This window comes from Hylobates moloch, unplaced genomic scaffold, assembly GCF_009828535.3.
Source record: "Hylobates moloch isolate HMO894 unplaced genomic scaffold, HMol_V3 SCAFFOLD_3, whole genome shotgun sequence".
NCBI classification, from domain to species: Eukaryota; Metazoa; Chordata; class Mammalia; order Primates; family Hylobatidae; genus Hylobates; species Hylobates moloch.
The window spans coordinates 151,765,171-151,787,717 of NW_026652278.1; the positions used below are offsets into that span (position 1 = coordinate 151,765,171).

At 36.3% G+C, this 22,547-nt stretch overlaps 1 protein-coding gene across 4 annotated transcripts in view; it reads right to left on the minus strand.

Annotated features, from left to right (window-relative positions):
- NAF1 (nuclear assembly factor 1 ribonucleoprotein) overlaps positions 1 to 22,119 on the minus strand; it is a 62,248-nt gene extending 40,129 nt beyond the window's left edge. For all 4 annotated transcript variants that reach the window (XR_009212940.1, XR_009212939.1, XM_032148736.2 and 1 more), the window contains exons 1-4: positions 21,598 to 22,119; positions 19,449 to 19,623; positions 5,044 to 5,137; positions 2,439 to 2,521 (exon numbers count right to left, since the gene is read on the minus strand). Coding sequence is in view for 2 of the 4 variants with exons in the window: in XM_032148736.2 (XP_032004627.1) it covers positions 2,439 to 2,521; positions 5,044 to 5,137; positions 19,449 to 19,623; positions 21,598 to 21,962 (717 nt within the window). In the remaining 2 variants the exon portion in view is untranslated. The remainder of the gene's footprint in view (positions 1 to 2,438; positions 2,522 to 5,043; positions 5,138 to 19,448; positions 19,624 to 21,597) is intronic.
- Positions 22,120 to 22,547: the final 428 nt, after the last annotated feature.

Consider the following 22,547-nt stretch of genomic DNA (forward strand, 5'->3'; position numbering starts at 1 on the left):
ATAACTGACAAGCAGAGAAGATATAGAGTGCATGCAGTTCCCCAAATTCCATTCCAGCATAGGCTGGGCTCAAATGTTCTGTGTGCACCATGGCAAAAGTTTCAGCGGCGTGGAAGGCCTGTTTGAGCCAGCAGGCTGGACGTGCACAGACAATACTGCAAAAGGGAGAATGAGCTGTACTCTCTTTCCCCTCTCCACACACATACCATGTCACAAACTTTGCGTTATCTAGAGATGGCTAGGTAACTCCCAGTTTTTCTATTATCTAGGAGGGGACTAGGCAAATCCCAGTTTCTCTAAGTAACAATAAATACATTAAGGAATCTCCAGGCCTAGGAACAATGCTGGCAGGCTGTGCCTGTGAAGGGCCAAGATCTGCATGCTGCCACCTGGGAACAGCCTTCAAACAATGTCTCTCCAGGTGAGCCAGCTTTGGGCTAAACTGCCAAAGGAGAAAGGAAATGAGGAAATGAACCTTTACAACTATTCAACATTGTCTTTTATCAATCACTGTGTGCTTTTTTTCAATTCCCATTAACAAAAATGAAGAAAATACAGACGAAAAGAGTATTCTAATCTATTAGGTAAACCGATCATTTCAATCACCGTGTGTATTACTGTATCACAAGTTACCTTGAAATATGTCATGAGAACTGAGGGGGTGGGGAACAGCACTCCATCAATATAATACAGAGTCCTCTAGAAAATCATCATATCCTACCAAACAAGACAGTAATATAATTGTTTAAAAAGGAATCAGTAAAAATCTCCTACCCACTGATATATGAGAAGTAAACAGATTTCACTAGTTAGCAAGAGAACTAGCAATTCTTAGGATTAAAGGGCAAAGGTAAGAATAAAAATCTGAGACTGTCCTCCCTTAATCAGTGGGGAAGGCAAAGGGAGGTGGAAGGGAAAAGAACCTGGGTTGTAATCTCATCCATTTCAGCTTTGTGACTTTGTAGCAACGTTTCTCAAGTTTTAAAATAGAGGTAATTCTACTTCCTTGCAGGGTTTCAGTGAACTTAAAAAGATAACATAAATATGACTGTAGCTGATTACTATTGTGTTACTGAAGAAAAGAGGGAAAAGATGTTCGATGGCTTGCTACTGAAGGTAAAACTAATTTAGTATTTAGATAAGACATGCTAATAATCTAAAAGGTACTCAGCTTCACATTCTGGTTATTGGTTTGTTTAACAAATACTTTCTAATCTCTACTCCCACTACTATTTTGGGGAATCATTTCAAGGCACTTAGATTTATAATCAAGTATTTTTGAAAGACTTGTCACAAAGTCTTTCAAAAGCATTTTTAAAGCATTCTATGTAAAATTTAGAAATAGATTTAATTTTTGCCAAGTCTTATGACATATAACTAAAGTTAGAGGTGTAAATGTTATATTTTATCTGACTCCTTTCAAAGCTAAATGACAGCTGAATATTAATATTAGTCACATTTACAGGTCTATAAATTCAAATGTAGTGGGAAATACAAAAAAATGTCTGTTTAGAGGTTTTAATTTAGCAAAGTGTTGAGTATTTTCAGATTAAAATTGTCTAAGTTAGGTACTAAGAAAAAAAAGACAACTGTCATGAAAATCACAAATAGCTCCTTTCTTATTTGCTTGTATTCAACTCAATACACATTTACTTGGCACAAATAATTTACAAAGAACTGTACTAGTTGTGTACAACGGGGAATATCAAGGTGAATAAAACTGTCCCTATTGCCAGGAAATAAATACTTAGTATTTATATTCTTGATTTTAGAATGTTTTATGCCTTCTGCCGATCAGTCAGAATTGCCTACTTGCTGGGTAAAGTGTACGGTTTTCTATATTAAGGTGGACATGCAGGGTTGTTCCATTAGAAAGATGTTAAAAGGGACCAAATCTTACAGTAATTACTCGAATGCACGTATTTGTAATAACCCAGGATGTGCTTACAGTGACAATTCACTGCTGTCAGTGAAATATTTTTCCACTTGGAAAAGATTCCACACCGAGCTTCCACCTGAGGAAGTCAAAGTCTGAAAAGTCTGAGAGCCAATATTCAAAGGAGCTCACAAGACAAAAATGCTTAAGAGCTACTATACTATGGGAAGTCGTCTTCACTCAGCTGAGTATCTGGAGGGTAGGAAACAATGTGTTACGCATTACGCGGACTCACTGCCTAGCAAGTTATCTGACAAACACTAGGAAAGAATTCTATACATGTGTATTTAATAACTCATGCGGCAAAGAGTAATAATCAGTATTAAACCAATTTATAGACAGACATGAAGTACTGAAGGAAATCAAGAATGTACTGAAATTAGAGAGCTCTAGATTGTCCATCAATTAAAATAAATAAACTCTTCTGAGAACTAATGGGGAAAGTCAGAAAAAAACAATAAATAAATAGAATAATTTGTAAGATTTGAAATGTTTTACGAACCTTTCCTGCTGCTTGTCGATCACTTTTAAAAATTACAGTCTCCTCATTAACTGGAGGTAGGTTAGTCATAGATTCAATTATTACTGAAAAATAAAATAGATTACTTCAAGATTTACTTGTAAGAGAATGTAAAATTTTAATGAAAATCTAAGCTTTAATTCCAACATAATTTAAAATAAAATTGAAGGTGGGATTATTACCTCATTAACCATTTTCTCTTCAGTAAACAAAGTCTACTTATTACCAAATAGCACTGGGAAATGTTTTATACCTATTTTTAATACAAAAAGCTATAATTCTAAGGGGAAAAAATTAAAATGCAAATCCCACAGAAAATCTGAATCATCAAGAGTCAACAAATTCAAGCTATGTACATATTCTCAAGTAATTTTTACCAAAAATAGTGTAATCACATGTAGTTGTAAAACTTTTAGAAGAAATTAGTGTTCTTTCTCACTCTTAAAAATTCTTTTCTACAAAGCACTGTTTAGTTACTGGTATATGAAAAAGTTAAATAAAAGGCTTCACGAAAGCATCTTCCTATGAACAGAAGTCAAAGTGCTAGAGCTCACAGTAATTTTTATCATTACATGAAAATTCCCTCCTCAAAACGCAAAAGCATAATCTCCAAATCTCCAGTTCTTTTAAATGACACAAATGTTAAAGAACTGATCCACCATAACAAAGAGAAAACACATACACACACAAACACACTCTCAATAAATTTTTAGAAAATCAGAGCCACAAGTAAGAACACTTTGTTACATTACATAGATAATACCATGTCCACTAAGGGAATAAAATATATTACCTCAGATTATTAAAATTAATTCAAACAATTTCTTTTGTATCTCAATTAATTTTAACAGTGGGTACTTCAGGCTGGGCACGGTGGCTCATGCCTGCAGCACTTTGGGAGGCTGACGAGGAAGGATGGCTTGAGCCCAGGAGTTTGAGACCAGCCTGGGCAACATAGCAAGACCTCGTCTCTATTAAAAAAAGTTAGTACTGCTGAATTCCAAATATACACATAAGCAACAGATCATGGGGCAACATGTTTTGAGTTAAATCTGCAACAGTAGCATGTGCTGATTTTGACCCATTTACTCTTTATTCCCATTAGGTTGAGAATTTTTTTAGTCTCTGTTAGTCAAAATAGTATTGTTAAAAATGCAAAAATGACGCATTATTCCATGTATGTCAGAGAGTTTACATTTATTTTTTTGAGGATCAACATTACGACCTAAAATTTTTCTGTATACATCAAGTCTAATAAATGTTTAAACCATACTACATAATCCAGAAATTAGTTGCCTGTTTGATTTAACTATATTATTAAATACCATAAGATAACTCTAAAACTAGTAAATGTAATGATTCCAGAATGATGGAAAGAATTTTAATTATTATTTTTGAAAAGAAAGTTCATTTTAATCTACATTTTTATTAATAAACTGAAAAAGTACAAAATTATGTAAGTATTAATTTTTTAAAATATCAATACAGACACTGTTAGAAAAAAAGTCAAAAGAAAAAGGTCCTATTTCTACCACTGACTCACTATACAGCTGGTCCTAAGAGCAACTGACTTGAATTTTTCTGTTTCCTTAGGTCCTGTGGAGGCTGGTGGGCAATCTGGGTCCTCTTCACAGTTCCAAAATCCTATTATTTTGTCAGTGCTGAGTTCTATTCTCCGGCATATCCTACTATGAGTTAATAGTACCTACATTAACAAGAATCTCACATAACAACCTCACATGTTGGGGCTAAAGAAATCTAAAATATTAAGTTCTCTTATAACTCAGCAACTTCATATTTCATGCCATTAATAACAGTATTAAATCACAAAACTTTCTCACGTGTTTTTAAGACAAAATCAAAGGTGGTGAGCAGAATGGCTCCCCCAGAGATATCCACACTCTAATACCTGAATCTGTAAATTACATTTTTAAGAGCCTTTGCAGATGTGATTAAAGTTAAGGACCATGAGATAGGGGAAATTATCCTGGATTATGCGGTAAACTCAATCTAAAAAGTCTTTAAAAGCAGAGAACCTTTCCACATGTAGTCAGAGTGAGGTGAGATAATGGAAGAAGGCTCAGAGACAGACGTTACATTACTGGCCTTCAGGAAGTAGAAAGAGAGCCAAAAGTCAAGGAATGTGGGCAGGCTCTAGAACCCAGAAAGAGCAAGGAAATAAGATTCTCCCCTAGTACCTACAGAAAATAACTCAGCCCTGTTAACACCTTTCATTTTAAGCCCACTGAGACCCACATGAGAACTGTGTGATAAAATTGTGCTGCTGTTGTAAGTCACCAAGTTTGCAGTAATTTGGTATAGCAACATTAGAAAACTAATAAACCAAATCAAAGGAAATTCCGGAGGAAGTATGTCAGTAAAAGCAGACATTTAAATTTCTATAAAGAAACTGTACTTAGATATATATAATTTTAGTATATGAAAACTGAATTTTATCCCTTCAAACTTAATGACTATAAAGTGTTAATTATGTATGTCAAAGAAAATTTACTAGTCATAAAAGTCACTGATTCAATTATTAGTGTGTGTTTGGATATAATTTTTATTAATAAAATTCTTAACATACCTAGTTGTTCAATAATACTTGAAACCATCCCAAGAGGTTTTAATTCAATATCTTCAGGCAGAACAATAGTGAGTTCTTCAACAGAAGGCAGTTCCTATAATTTAAGACAAAACAAAACAAAACATTAAACTTCCTCCAGCTTCAACAACTTAAAAAAAATAAATTTTCCATTTAAAGTGCTACAAATCTCTGAAAATGTAACATTAAGTGCTTAGAGCATCTCTTTAATGTTATCCTTTTAGTGGTTGCAAAGACTTGTGATAGCACTTATCTCCCTCCAATATTTCTCCACCTAAGTGACTCAACAGGTCTCAAGTATACACGCCAAATTCAGTTACACTAAGAACACAGACATAAGTACTATTCTAGATTCTTTCAGTCACACTTGAACAAGAGACTACCTACTTCCTGTAAAAAAGGCTATTATCAGCCAGAGACATTCCATTTGAAAAGAAATAATTCTACTGGTAACTATAATTTCTCCACAGAAGTTCTTTTAGCTGTCTTGTTAAATTGGTTAATTAATTAGTTTGACTGTGATTAAATAGAACACAGAAGCAGCAATCTTTTCTGGGACTGTGTCAAGAAGAGTTGAATGGCCTCTTCAGGAAAAAGGAAATGACACCTATCAGTGAAATACTGAAGTCCTGAAAAAAGAATGTAGGCTTTAGCCTATAAAAACTATGAAGGTGCTGCCTGATACCTTCTCTCTCTAGGTTAAAAAACAAGTTTCTTTACACCTAAAGATTTCTCTTTTCTTACCCAGCTGCAAACTGCATCTCAGTTGCTATGGAAACTAGATATTGAAGTACACATGAATCTGAAGAGAAATCTAAGAATAAATCTGACCTTAGCCTTTAGATTAAAAACACAGCTTTCTGTTCTTGACCCTTGACAAATGATACAACTCTCAGAAGGAAGCTTAAATGTAAAGACCCTACCAATGGCATTTTAGGAGTTAAACTGGGAGAAGGATAACTTTTGGAGAAATGCTGGAAAAGATGGGAAAACCTACATAACACGAAGTATACCGCAGATAAATGCATCTTGAGTAATCATATTACCCCTATAGAAACTTAAACTAGGTTCTTAAAATCATTCAACCAGAGTTGATAAGCAGACATCTAAAACACACTTTGTTTCTGGGATATGCTATTTTCTGATAAAGGATTACTTATGGAGAGCAACACTACAGGTCTCAACCAACTGATGCAGAAGGAAGTCATCAACATGCCTTTGTATGGTTAGCCTGCCTGATGTTAGAGGAAATTATTTTGTTTTATCCATCAGAATTCTTACGAGTTCTTTCAAAGAGAGAATAACCACTTGCCCTTTCATCATATTAAACATGGAAAGCCTTATCTTGGGAAGACCATGGTTTGAAAGTGGTTCATGTGTGTATCAGAATGGAGGAGGGAGTTTAGTTGTTAGAACAAACTGTGACATTAAATAGCCTTCTTATAGAAGTTCCTAGCTAAAGAAATCTCACACCTTGTTAAATATAAGACTGGATAACTATAATTTGGGGGATTGCAGAGAAGAGAGCTTTAATGATATTTCAAAGGGCAATTGTGAGAGGAGTTTCACACTGACTCTGGTTCTGGGAGTGGCTCCTCTTGTAAGTTGCAAATGTCATTTGCTAATCCAGAAGTACAGTGATAAAATCTGTCCCATTGCCTAGCCAAATTATAAGATCTAAAACAAAAATTTCAGTACTTTTGGACTGGGATAAAGCCTACTGGTTAAATATTCTCAAATAAATAAGTGCTATTTAACCAGCATGAAAGGCCCCTGGTTTTGTATTTCTATTATGAGGAATAAAGGCCCATGTAATATAATATTTATGCTTTGATATAAATCTAAACTGATAGTTTTGTTTTTGTTGTTTGTTTAAAGTATAAAAGTAAAACATGTTCCTATTTTTACAAACGGAAAAACTCCAGCAGTATGGAAGGATACAGTAAAAAGCAAAAATTCCCCTACTTTATTCCTTTCAACCACTCAATGCCAAGCCCCACAGATAGCTAATGTTAACATGTACCTTTCAAATACATTTACTATGCAGATATAAACTTTAACTCTAACTTAAAAATATTTTTTACTTAAATAAAATATCCATATTTTAATACAAGGTACCCTTTTTACCAATCATACCCTGCACATCTTTCTATACCAAACAAAAACATATATCTAATTTCATTTAAACACTTAGGATATTCCACTGTTATCAGTAGTACTATCATACACTAGCTGCCTGACACAACATATATCTGCCCTTTTAAAACGTTTGCCACTACACACAATGATACAACATTCTTTTACAAATATCTTTGTGTAACCCCTGTGATAAATTATTTTGAGTGGTCCTGATAGACTAAAACATATGCATATTTAAAATTTTGACAGTTATTGCTAAATTTCTTCTTAAAAAGTCACATCAATTCACATTGCCACAATGTATGAGACATTTCCCCACACCCTTGCCATTACTGATAAGTAAATTTTAAATCTTTGCCAGTCTTATGAATATAAAATAGTATCTTGCTTTAATTTGAATTTCTTCATTCATAAGGAAGAGTGAACATCCTTGCATGTATCCTGGCCATTTTTATGTGTGTTATGAATTGTTTCTTGTATAACTTTACATATTTTTTAAGGGCTTATCTTTTATTAATTTATTTTAAAAAACCCTTTGGATTTTCAAGGACATTTGTCTTTTATCAAATATGTAGCAAATATCCACTCCCTTACCCCCTAGCATGTTTTTTAGCTAAAGAACTTAAACAATTTCAGTTGTTTAGTCCACCTTTAGCATTTTAATTTTTATGTGGTCAAGTATATATATTATTTGGCTTTTGAAACTTGTGTCACATTTAGAAAGGTCCTCCCTATCCCAAAATAACTTAAAATTCACTATTGTTTTCTTTATTTCTCTAGTTTCATTTTTTTAATATTTGCATATTTGGTCCATTCACAATTTTATTCTTGTATAAAAGTGCAGCAGTGATTGGCTTATCTTTATCCAAACTACTAGCCAGTTTATCCTGACATGCTGTAGAATAATCCATCTTTTCTCTCACTGATTTGAAAAACAAACTTTAACATATACTAAGTTTGGGTTTTTTACTGAATCTGCATTCACTTTCACTGATCTAGTTCAGTGTCAATACTAAACTATTTTAACAACTGTGGTTTTCATAAAACATTTCAATATTTGAGATGTTTTAGTTCCTTTACCTACTCCATAAATATTTTTCCCCTTGGAATGTTTTTTAACTGTTCACACGTCTATCTCGCTACACTTCAGAAAATGCATCATTATGCTTAGGATTTGGAACATTCCTATTAGCAGTGTCCAGTGTTGTCACAATTGTTTCATATTTGAGATTCTGGAATTGTCAACCAATAAAAATGCATCACTATGCTTAGGATTTGGAACATTCCTATTAGCAGTGTCCACTGTCATCACAGTTGTTTCATATTTGAGATTCTGGAATTGTCAACCTGATTGAGATCACATTTAATTACAGTTGTCTTCATAAAGGGTCCTATACAAGTGCTTAGGCTTATTCCAAGCTATTTTATATATTACTTGCTATTATAAATTCCTATTTAATATATTTTATTGCTATTACAAATAGACCCTTTATAGGGTATTGCTTGAACACAAAAAAGCATCATGCTGAAATTTACTTTTAGTAATTTTCTTTTCTTTTTTTTTTTTTGAGACAGAGTCTTGCTCTGTTGCCCAGGCTGGAGTGCAGTGGCGCAATCTCACCTCACTGCAACCTCCACCTCTTGGGTTCAAGCAATTCTCCTGCTTCAGCCTCCCGAGTAGTTGGGATTACAGGCATGTGCCACCACGCCCTGCTAATTTTTTTGTATTTTTAGTAGAGACGGGGTTTCACCATATTGGCCAGGGTGGTCTTGAACTCCTGACCTTGTGATCCGCCCACCTCGGCCTCCCAAAGTGCTGGAATAACAGGAATGAGCCACCGCGCCCGGCCAGTAATTTTCTTGTATATTTATTATAAAACCATATTTTCAAAGACTAAGTTGTCCTTCTTTTCAATATTAATACAACATGGCTTTCATTTTTCAGATGATACTGGTTGACAATTCCAGAATCTCAAATATGAAACAACTGTGATGACAGTGGACACTGCTAATAGGAATGTTCCAAATCCTAAGCATAGTGATGCATTTTTATTGGTTGACAATTCCAGAATCTCAAATATGAAACAATTGTGACAACACTGGACACTGCTAATAGGAATGTTCCAAATCCTAAGCATAATGATGCATTTTTATTGGAATTTCTTTTTAAAGGGTTAAGAAAGTATCCATCTATTCCAATTTTAATAAAATTTTTAAAATCAGAAATAAGTGTTGAGTTTCATCAAATATTCTTTTATCATTTTGAGATCATTATAATGTAATTTTCTGTAAGTTGAACAGTTCAGTCTACAGGGTCTGATGAAGTCCTGATGTTCTGCTCTAAAGAGTACTAGGAGACATCCAGTATGATGAAGATAAGGGAAAATATATAAAGCCAGATTATTTGTAGTGAGTCAGGGACTCACGATTTTGGTCAAAAACAGTGTCTGGCAGGCCCTCTTAGTTCCTGTTGCTGTTCCATGTTTCCAACCTATGTACTAGAAGAATGAAAAGTTTTGCCCACAAAGGTGAAGGTTCTCTGATTTTGTGTAGAACCAAACTTTGGGGAAAACAGACACAGACACTGTTATCTGAAATCACCACCGTATTTCCAATACCAGTTCAGTGATCCTAGTACTCTGTAATATAGGAATGTACAGGTTCCTGTGCATTTCTGAAAAAGGCCAGTGATGGCATTAAGTTGCCTCTTGATAGTAACAAATCTACCTATAAAAGTGATGCACATGAAATCTCACCCCAAATACTCCACAAAACATAAAAGGTATACAAAAACTAAATAGTATATATAAAATATGTAAGAGATAAGTGAAACCATCCTTGTACAATTCCAGGTTAAGAGCCTGTTATAGAGTCTGCCTTTGAAAGTACAGTTAAATGAAGCAGTATATATTAATTCTGAGAAAGGCACATATGTGGAGGTCTGAATTAAGGGAAAACAGATCTATTTGTTTCTTTTAAATGAGCATGCTAAGAGAGGAGGACAGGCTGGGCACGGTGGCTCATGCCTGTAATCCCAGCACTTTGGGAGGCCAAGGCAGGCGGATCCTGAGGTCAGGAGTCTGAGACCAGCCTGGCCAACATGATGAAACCCCATCTCTAACCCCATCTCTATTAAAAATACAAAAATTAGCTGGGCATGATGGCAGGCACCTGTAATCCCAGCTACTCGGGAGGCTGAGGCAGGAGAATCACTTGGACCCGGGAGGTGGAGGTTGCAGTGAACTGAGAGTACACCACTGCACTCCAGCCTGGGCGACAGAGCGAAAGACTCCATCTCAAAACAAAAAAAAAAAAAAAAAAGAGAGCGAGAGAGGAGGACAAAGAGGAAAAAATAACCCAAATGCCAACAAGAAGGCACCCAAGAGATGTGCTTTCCACAAAAATTTTTGGCAGGTTCAGAGAGAACTTCAGAAGGTTCGAAGGGGATAGATCTCTGAAAGGTACAAAAAGCAATTTCCTTTGGCAGCCATGTCAGACAAGGTTATATAAGATTTTTGTCTTAATGTATGAATGCCAAATGTCACCATCTCTTTCTCAACTAGCAAATTTAATCTACTGTACCATTACCAAGCCTAGTCATTCTTTATCAAACTATCCTGCTGCTTTGCTTTGTTCTAAACACGTTGTTGTCCAACATTTCTGTATTTACTTAATGTCTATTTCTCTAACTACACAATAAATCCAACCATAACTAGGACATTTTTAGTCCCAATCATAACGAGGAGCCAGTCTTGCTCATTGCTATAACACCCAAAAAGATGGCTAGCGCATAGTAGGTATTTAGTATTAATATATATCTATTAAATGAACTAACCTACCTCCCTCTTCAATCCAAGCTTAGCAAAAATCTCAAAAGTCAGTCTTAGTCTCAGCAGAAATCAGATAATGAAAATATAACCCAATACAGAATCCTCAAAGAATGAAAAAGACTTGAACCTAATCTTCTCAAAAATAAAATGTAAAAGCCAGGCTTCCAAGGAAGCTTAACTGCCTAGGATTGATACATAGGTACCTCTGGGTTGCAGCAGCTAACATTATTACAATTATTAGATTAACACTTGGCTCCCTGATAACACAGCTGCTGCCCCTCCTAAGATAATGAATAAATCTCCTCAGATATAAAATCTCCTTTAAGGAAATAAAAATCAATCACTTTGCTTTTCCATGTTTCAGGGAAGGGTGTATATGTGTGACAGAGAAGAGAAACACAGACACACTCCAATAAAGGGGAAAATATGGCCAGAAAACATACTGTGGGACATTACCATTTTGGCAGTGCACAAAAGATATAAAGAATTAGATGTAAAAGGCATACTAATAAACTAAAAAAATTGAAGGTAGAGGTGATAGGAGAGGCCTCGGATAGAAAGACCTTCTTCATCACACACAAGCAACCATCAAGGGTACTAAAAATAAAAGATAAGGCGATTTAGTGCAGATTAGAAAGATTAAAGTATCAGCCTGGATACACATAACCCTTGTTAAAAGAATGATCAGTAGATAGGAAAGACTTTTTGTTTTATTTACTCAATATCAGATACAAATTTAAATTTAATTAAAATTAAATAAAATTTAAAATTCAGTCTTCAGTCACACTAGCCACATTTCAAGTAAGACAGCACAATATAGACATCCCCAACACTGTAGAAAGCTCTATTACACAGCATTGCTTTACATTCTCACACAACAAAAAAGCCCTCCATTACAAAACATATTCCCAGGTATTAATAATATCAATTTATTTCTGGCCATTAACACAGGTATACTTTTAAGACCACATTTTAACAGCATGCACCATATTACTAATGAAGTCTTAATGCTAACCTGAATACTCTACTTGGGAAATGAAGATTTGTGATAAATCTATATTTTAATTTTATTGTTTCCCAAAATTAAAATGCAACTAAAAACCTGTTCTGGATGCACATTATCTGCAATTAGAAATAACTATTTTATCATACAAATAAAATTATCATAAATGTTTACTGACAAAAAAAATCAAAGAACAGGAAAAAGTTTTTCTGGACCCATTTATTCAATACTTCTACACATAACAAAGAGTAGGAAAGGAAAGGAAGAAAATATTTCATTCACATCATTAGCAAATGAAAAGCCTGCGTGGAAATAAACATCCCCAAACATCACAGCATTTGGCAAATGAACTGCTAAATTCAACATACTAAATAAGCTCCACCATTTATTTCCTACACACTACACAATTCCAAGTCAAAGGCTTTATTGAGAGGCAATATAATCCAAGCAAATACAATTTTAAAAAGCTTACAGTAGATGACACATTCATCCTTCACTTTGAGAAAATATGCTACATGATTATTACTCAGAAACCAAATAATGAGAAACTCCAAATGACCAGATTCCAATGTTGCTATACAGGTCTCCACAAATACTAAAAACACAGCAGTTTGGAATGTATCTATTACTAGTTCAGATCTGCTCCTCCCCACTAATATGACTTCAGACAAGTCTCTTTCTTTCTGGTTTCATTTTTCTTACCTATGAATAGTAAGGAAACTGAGCAAAAGTTCTAAACAGTTACACAAATGGCTAGTAACAATTTAAATGTCCAACTGCATGTAATCAAAAAGACAACACATTAATACAGAAATTATATACTAGATTCGAACAAAAAAATGACTGTGCTTCTGTGATAACAGATACTCATACTGATGGCATTAAAGAAATGCAAGATCCTAACCATACTTCTAGAATATCCATGAAAGAGCAATTATTGTCCATTTTGTAAGATTATTATATTTTAATTTTCTAACATCTGTATGATCTACAAGGTTATTCAGTTAAGCAAAATATTCAAGAGTACCACATAACATTAAAAATTCATCCTATTAAAAATGAAGTTATAGACGTACCAAAAAATGGGTGCCTAAAACTTTCAATGCAAAAATGGAAGAAGCTAATGTCAAAAGTGGCCCTCTGAAAAGGTAACATTTATAATTTACAACACTCTTGACTTTTCTAGCATTTGTGAAGGCTTATTGAGCAAAAAAGAGTATCAGTAAATTGAGGACTTTCTAAAGTAAAATTATATAAAGAAACTTCAGTAGGATTTTCACTCACAAATATGGAAAAAGGACAGCAGAGGTTGGTGGGAGAAGGAATCAAACATTCCAAATGAAAACTAAACCTTTTTGGTGTCAGTTTGGGGAGAATTGAGAAAAGTGAGGAAGGTGGGATGAAATTATCTAACCACTTTTCTCATATTACCCAACACAGGACATGCATGTGGCAGCCAATTACCTGATGCTATTAGGTGAGCCTTCACTTTTCAGATATGGTTGGAAAGTAGGATCCAATCCCTGGAGTACTGAGAGCCATGACTGAATTTTTTTTTCGCTATAGCTGGTAAAACATATTGGAAAAAGAATGGATTAGGTCTGTACACTTTGTGTCAACTATGACCATACTTAACATGTAGTCTAATTCATTAACTTCTTCAGGGGAAGTAATTTTACAAGTTTCCATGGAACTCAGCTATTTATCACCAGTAAACATTAGTCCCCTCATTAATTACCCTATTGTGTATGACACTAAACTTAAGACTCAGACAAGTCAATTAAAAAATGACGGTCAACATTTCTTTGAAGTGTCTTGATATTCTTCTTTTTTAAATGAATACATTATTATCCTGTTTTTCTCTAAAATTACTGTTAAGAGAAGCAAAGTTCATAACAATAGCTTCAAAATTTAATTTGCTTAAATATAAAACTATAGTCCATCTCAATAAGGAAAAAACCTCCAACAATGAATATAACTCTAAGCCTATCTTTTATGTTAATTGAATCCATATTTCATCAACTTTAAGACACTGATTTTATATATCACTAAGATAAAAAGACTGCCAAATAATTGTAAAATGCCACAGGGTATTAGCCCAAATTTTTCAGAAATCCTTATTACCTCCCCTTTTACTCAATCTTATCACTTCTTATGTGCAGTACACCATTCATCTGACATTCAGCCATTAACTCTCTGGTGTTACTTTGCTTTCAGCTAAAGTGTATATGCTCACTCTCTAGTTCCACTGCTCTTTAACAGATATTTGTCTTTATCCTCTAAAGCAATCAGCAGAATTCACTTATTAGAAACTACTGAGGAATGGGAGAATCTAAAAAATTGAATGTTTCTGTGTAATAATAATTATATATATACACACACAGGACATAAATGGATACTCTACTGAATAAAACAGTATTTATTTGATCTTTATGGAATCATTCATGCTTCATGTAAGCTTTATTGAAATATTCTGTAAGATATAAAACTTTAAAAAACCCTGAGTATTAATTATTTTTGAAGAACACTATTGAATATTAACGAAAAATGATCTCCTTTAAGTATATAAACCATTGCTTAAATAACAAGCACTTTGGGAAGAATGTTAATAAGTGCTATCAAAGTGTATTCTAAAATAGAATTTAATAGTTCCAAATATACGCATAGTAACAAAAGCCTAAGTTAAAAGAGGCCTGCATTCAGGACAAAACTTATAAACCAACTTATGCCTAGAAAACAATATATTCAATTGATAATTACTAAGTGTAGACCAAGATGCAATACAATTTCATATATGATGGGAGATCAAATAGGCATGAAACATTCTACTGCAACTTCTAACCACTTGAGGTGGTCCAGATATTTCCATACACTCATGTTAGGACATTTTAGAATGTGTCCACACTGCCACAATCAGGAGGACAGAGTGTACTCAACCTAACTACCAAATGTACTTATTTTATAAAATAAGCAGTCACCAAAGTATGACAGCTAAATTTCCCCCAAAATTGCCAATACGCACTAATTTTTTTTCTTGGTCATGCTACATTATATGCCTATATACACATTATTATCCCTATTGAAGTATTATCCATTTCTTATCTCCATAAACATTGTGCTTACAATTTTAAAATGTTATGTTTAAAAGCCTTTCAGGTTTTCAGAGAACAACGGGCACTAATTTATAAAACTCATTTCTGATTAAGACTTTAAAAACTATAATCCCAAATATTTTTATGACCCTACATTTTTAATTACACTTGATACATCTGAATGAAGAGTTCAGGGCATAAACTGCTGAGAAAATTGTTTAAAAAGAACCTCAATTTTCCAATTCATCGCAACACTAAATACATCCTATGTGGCTCAACATAGTTCCAAAGCTGTAATATGTATGCTGCTTACAGTGACTGTGTAGGTTATATATAAACCTTCTGAGCATTAAAGAAGAATTTATGTTTAAAAGAATAATTTTATCTAGTTAAACTTATTAATTGTGACATTATGAAGAGAGCCACTTAAGACTCTCCTTTTTCATTGCCACTATAGCTCACTAATTCCTCTTTTATTCTCTTCCCCCTTACCATATCCTCACATTAAAAACAAACAAACAAACAAACAAAAAACAAAAACTGGGTTATAACCACATCTTGGGATGGCAAGATTTGGTTATAACCTAATTTTAAAAATTACATCTTTCTAAGGTTTAAGAACAATCATAAAGTTATTTCACTGTAGTTCTCATATACCTAAAGATCTGCATTGTACATAGTTAGATCATAGAGATCGAACAACCCACAATGGAAAGATTTAAAGGGATACATCCAGAGGCGACATTCCTGCTTGAGGCACAGACTAAACGGAGGTAAAAATTAAGCTAAGCATGCCTGAGTGACAACAGGAAACTGCTAGAAAACACTTTAGAAAGTGGTTGGACATAAAATTGGGTTAAATTGGGCTAAATTGGGCATGTCTATGTCCAGATCCCTGAAGGTCCAGCACAAACTCTAAAATTGATTTTAACTGTTTGGCACATTTTATTTGTATATACCTTTTAGCAGAAAAGTTCATTAATTTTCTTCAGAATTTCGTTAGATAGTTAAATTAACAGACCACATAGAGCTTGAAGCAGCTCCATCTAGCTAAGATACACAACCTCTGCTGCCTAAAAGTCTAAGTAACATATCAGAAGGCCTGAACAAAAATGGCACATACCACACCAGCTAGGACTAGTTGTGGAGAGGAGACACTTCCCAGAAAGAATGGATTGTCATTTTCCAAAAAAAAAAAAAAATCTAAGCTAAATAACAGAATTGTTCCAAAAGTAGGCAAGGAAATACAACACTAATTAGCCAGTTCATGGGACACTGAACGCAAAAGATGCCATTTTTAGAGCCAGAGATACTGAAATCCATGTATAAACTGGAATTAAAAAGATAAATCTGGCCAGGCATGGTGGCTCACGCCTGTAATCCCAGCACTCCGGGAGGCTGAGGCGGGTGGATCATCTGAGGTCAGGAGTTCGAGACAAGCCTGGCCAACATAGTGAAACTCTGTCTCTACTAAAAATACAAAAATTAGCTGGGCGTGGTGGGGGGCACTTGTAATTCCAGTTACTTGGGAGGCTGAGGCAGGAGAATTGCTTGAGCCCAGGAGATGGAAGTTACAGTGAGTCGAAATAGGCCACTGGGCTCCAGCCTGGGTGACGAGCAAAACTCTGTCCCCCTCCACCAAAAAAAAAAAAAAAAAAAAATTCTACAGATAAACAGAGGAAGCCAGCCAATATTGAAAGAATAAAATGACAGAGAACTGTGAGACTATCCAGAGGCATGTAAAAGAAACAGAGTAACTAGCCTTCATAGCTGCCTTAGTTCCCAGCTGCTTTCAAATAAACCTCCAGTTCTCCTGAGGTAATATGAGTCTCTGTTCCTCGTAACAATGAGTCCAACATAAGACATACATGATAACCACTTCCAAGTATTTCCCTTTCCCTCTATAGAGTATAACCCATTATTACTGTCTGCCCAGCATCCCCTTTTGGAATGGATATAAGCTCCCTTTCCTGTGAAAGATAAACCATTCCACGTGGTTTATATAGGGCTGATATTACACCCAACATCCCACCCTTCTCACAATACATACACATTCACACTCCCTTTCTGTCAACTGGCTCTTACGCACTCCCACCCTCTCTCACTAGCCCATGTGCTCTTTCAAGTGTTCATTTTCCTACACATGCTCTCCTCACTCTCTCCTACACACTCGCCTACACAAACAGGAATGACTATGTGACTCACAGCCAAGCAATCTGAATACCCACTCCACTAACCTCAATGATCTGTTCAAGGCTGTGTAACAGACCACAGGCCAGCAAAAGTCATCTCCATGACTTTCATGCAAGAGTCTATCAGTGGTCAAACTGCCAGCCCTGAGAAATGGACAAAGAGGCAGACTCCTAAACACACTACATACCTGTAACTATACACTATCCTTAAGGACAGGACAAAGCCATTCTTTTCCCCCAAACTTAAGATTTGAAACCCTGAAGAAGTCCTTATATCTTCTTTCAGACCTGTAAGCCAGAGATTTAGGGCAAACTGGGAAACTCATCAATTCCTCTACCTATCTCTAGCAGCACAGTGGTCTGAAGGACTTCTAATAGTTTCCCAAATAAAGACTATAATTGTCTCTTCCATCATTCCCAAAGATCCATTGAAATGGTCACAGAAAGGAACAGACCAACCCATCATTCCAAGTTTGAAAATCTAACAACATTCAAATGGAATTTTGTCTTTTGAGGCAAACATACACTCACACAATTCAATAGCACTTTTAGCAATTAAATTGATTTATCTCCACTTTATTTACTGTCTGTGTCCCTCCATTAGACACTGTGAGAGCAGAAACTGGATTGGTCTTGTTTACAGCACCTGGCAAATGGCAGGTGTGCTATAATAATTTCTTGAAGAATTAATAAATATAAAATGCCTATTCACACACTCATTCTATAATCATGTATTACTTTGGCCTGAGAACCCATTATCTGTAAAGCACTCCACTGGGCACTATGGGAATTACAAGGATCACATATGAACTCAGTCCTCAAAGAACTTGTTCCTGGACTCCTTGTGGCCACAAATCCTTTTTGATCTTCTGATGAAAACAGGGACATTCTGTCCAGAAAAAATTATACCTAAACAAATATGCTAAGACTTTGCATTAAATTTGAAGAAAGTCCCACGGTAAGACTTCCAAATCTAGTAAGATAAGACAATGATTTGTATGCATTTATAGAAGTACTGTGGTCTTTTCTTTGCTGGTTATTATATTCTAATAAGGAACTTATGTAGAAAGGTGATCAAGAGATAAGGAAAAAAGACCAAACAAGTCTTTACTTTCAGAAAATAGTTATGTTGGGAGCCTTTGTGTACAAAGACCACTAAGAAATATTAACATATCTGTAGCATGAAAACATGAGCCAGTGATGAAGCTGCAGACAAATCCAAAGGTTTTCAATGTATAAAGCATAAGCGAGATGAGAATGTCTTGTTATGAGTAGAGAAAGACAAATAATTAAGACTGGTAGAATCCATTCATGAAAAAGGCTCCTGAGTGCCTGTACACTTTATTTTTTCAAATCTTGCATTAAACTATCTTAACAATTTAAATGTCATGTAAGAATTATGATTAGTGACCATTAAATATTTTTAAAGCATTAATAATTAAAAGTACATGCAGGGGTGGAAAAAACACAATGTGATAGTATAGCCTACATTCTGAAATTCTGAGAAGACTTTCCTCTGGGGTTATAGGTTTCAATCAGACTAACATCATCCTCCTAAGGATATTTACAGCTTAAGAGGAAATAACCTTGCAAGAGTTAACTTTGCAAACCAAATCTATCAAGTGCCAATAAATACTATTCTACGATTAACAAGTTTTCTCCAACTGTAATAATAAAAACACTCCACAAACTTCAATAGGAATCCTAACAAGCTCAACCCTCTGAATTTCACCTTCTACTTCTCTAAATGCAGTCAATTAAAAAGAAAATCTCAACTGCTATTGAGAAAAATTTTCTGACGTGCAGACCAAAAAAAAAAAAAACAAAAACAGCAAATCTACATAAGAAATACCTTCTTCTAGGGAATGTAAAAAATGTAAAGTTCAAAGCTGAAGTTGATGCCATAATCGGAACAATTACCAAATGTCAGCAGAGTTAGAAGTAACCTAAGAAATTATCCAGATCACTACTCTCTTTTACATAAGAAAGCCAAGGCATGCCAAAAGCATGCCCATTAGGCTGAGAATGAACTTCAAATTTATGTAGCCGATACAGGCAAAATTAGATCAATATCGGTACCAGAATATGTTTTAAAACATGAAAACTAAACTTAATAAATCTAAGTACTTACATTAAGAAGTAATTCATCTTTTGTTTTAAGAGGAAAATTCTTATTTTCCTTCTCAACTTGTAAATCATCATCTCCATCTGACAGCACTGGAGGAAGTGATATACAAGACGACGACGACGACGATGAGGAAGATGAAGAGGAAGACGATGAGCTTGAACTATCTGTATCTGTTTCACTGCAGGGAAGAAAACAACAGTTTAAAAAAAATAGTCCAGTATTATTATAATAATATTAAAATAAGATTATTCAATTAAGAAATATCAACTTTAATACGTTTACCACTGCTTATTCTAATAATATTAAAATAAGATTATTCAATTAAGAAATACCAACTTTACTACATGTTTACTACTGCTGTTCTAATTCAAAACTAGCACTTCGAAGATGATATGGTATTGGGAAAGTAGTCTTTAGTTTACCAATAACATTTTCAAACCTTTGCTATAACCCAGGTCCTCTTATTACAATACTCTCACATATCATACACCTGTCTGAGTATAAGCAAGCATGTGACAAATCACTAAAAAAAGGGAATTCTGGGCATGGCACCTCTCTTGGTCACCAATAACCAGATCGCTTAATTGTCAGATCGCTTAATGAGTTTCTTCTCAGTCTACAGACAACTTGGGAAATCCTCAGTTACGAAAGTATGTAGACCATTCTACTTTCTGAAAACTCACTTGGTCCTTATCTTTCACAGAAATTATCGTTAACAGCAACCACTGTCTCAGTTTAAATTTTGTTTGTTGGCTCTCCACTTCAAGCCCTTTCATATACTATTTTTAAGGGTTCCATCCTCTCTCTCTTCTTTCTGTACTACTTTCATGGATAATTCCATACACATTAATGATTTCAGTCATCATCCATGTGACATTAACGCCTAAATCTTCGGCTATGACATCTCTAAACTCCATGTCCAATCTCTGACGGCATATTGGCCACCTTTGTACGAATGGCCTATACACCCACACTCACAGCAAGTTAAAACAAGAAAAAGTGCATTATACTAACTAAACCTGCTTCTCTCCTTCAGTTTCCACTTGATTTTACTGCTATTAACTGGCAAAAAGTTGTACCCCTTTTGACTTCTACAAATATTTGGTATCCTCTGCCATCACCCACAAACAGTCAGAAGTAGTATCCTGACACTAAGTTGGCCTATTATGACGCCATATCCCTTCTGCTTTCAAAACGTATCCCCAAATCATCTACCATTTACTTTTCTTTGCTGGTAAAATGAGCTCTGAAATCCCACAAGATGATTATACTGCAATCTTAGTACTGCCAAGAAATCCAACCTTGTTTACAGTTGTTACTTCCCCCTCCCAGTCCATTTCATACCCTCTTCTACCCAAATCTTTCAGTCTTCTTCACTCCCACTCTTCGCTGATGACTTCCCTGAAAACTGAACTTCTCACCTCTTCAACACGTGTCTATCTTGTTAACCTGTTCAGTACCCCACTCAACACACTCAACTATTTGTAGACAATGTTCAGTGTGGTTTAGTAACATCCCATATGCTGGAGTCCTCTCCAGCCCAGAGGTTCCATATTTAAAAGACAGAAGTGGGGGCAAGGGGGAAAGGCTCTCACAAAACGTAAGAAGCATAAAATACTACTAAATAACACTGTTTAGCTACTTTCATAAACACGTGTTCCCTACAAGGATTCTATAAATTAACATAATCGTCAAAAGCCAGCTTTGAAACACAAAATAATCCTTTTCCTGATCCTCAATGTGGTTCAAAAAACAAAGCCTAGATGTGATGGAAAAAAAAAATCAGATCTGACACAAAACTCAATTATAACCACAAAAGTACAGCCTAAACTGAGTAGTTACGGAAACAACCTAAGATCCTCGGGTTTTCTAAAGTCTAACAAAAAATGATACGATCTATACATAGAACCCTTCAGGCCACCAAATTTAAGAAATAAGCGAGTACTAAGCTCAGATTCACAACGCAACCTGCTATGAGAGGCAGCGAATAAGGGGCAGTCGGAGCCAATACTTCAACACGTGAGCCCGGAGCACCAGCGACCTGCCCACCCTCCAGGGCCCACACGGGCAACCTCTAGGCTCCTAGGCCCCGGCCACCCCGCCCGTCATACAAGACCTCTCCCCACAGCTCCGGGTCCCTTAGGCACCCGACCTGTCCGAGTCTGAATCCGAGTCCGAGGTCTCCAAGGAGTCCGGGGCCCGCGCAGGCTCTGCGGCTCCTGGAGAGGTGACGCAGTCTCCGCAGGCCGGCGATTCAGCTGGCGGCTGTGGCTGCGGCGCTGGGGTCCCGGCCGCGACGGCGTTCAGAACGGGCTGCAGAGGCTGCTCCCCGGCAGGCTTAATCTCCACGGTCTGCCCAGCGTCCGGGGACCTCTCAAACGACTGTAGCGGCGGCTGTGTCCCTGGCGCAGGGACAGAGCCCGGAGACCGAGCCGCCGGACCTTCGCCAACTCCAAAGTCGGTGCCATTGAATTTCAGAGTTTCCAACCGAGCGGCGGCGGCCTCCACTACCTCCATCGCACCGCGCCAGAAACCGGGTGGGCCTCAGGATTTGGGCCCCCGGACAAGCTCACGGCTCTCCAGAAATAATAAAACAACTTAGGCAACCGGAACAACAGTGCCTGGGCCCAACTTCCCGCGTTTCTCAGGTAACTACACGCGGAGGAGCCAAAAGACACGCCCCCGCCATTTACGCAGCAGCGCTTTCCGAAGAGCGTGTGACGTACGTGGCGCGACGGCGCGACGGCGCGATTGCGCTTTCGGGGGCAGGATAAGTGCGTCATACCTTTAAAAACAGTACTGGGGGTCGGGCGCGGTGGCTCACGCCAAATCCTAGCACTTTGGGAGGCCGAGGTAGGTGGATCACAAGGTCAGGAGTTCACAGACCAGCCTGGCCAACATGGTGAAACCCCATCTCTACTAAAAATACAAAAATTACCTGGGCGTGGTGGCGCGTGCCTGTAATCCCAGCTACTTGGGAGGCTGAGGCAGGAGAATCGCTTGAACCCAGCAGGCGGAGGTTGCAGTGAGCCAAGACCGCGCCACTGCACTCCAGCTTGGCGACAAAGCGAGACTCCGACTCAAAAAAAAAAATAATCAGGA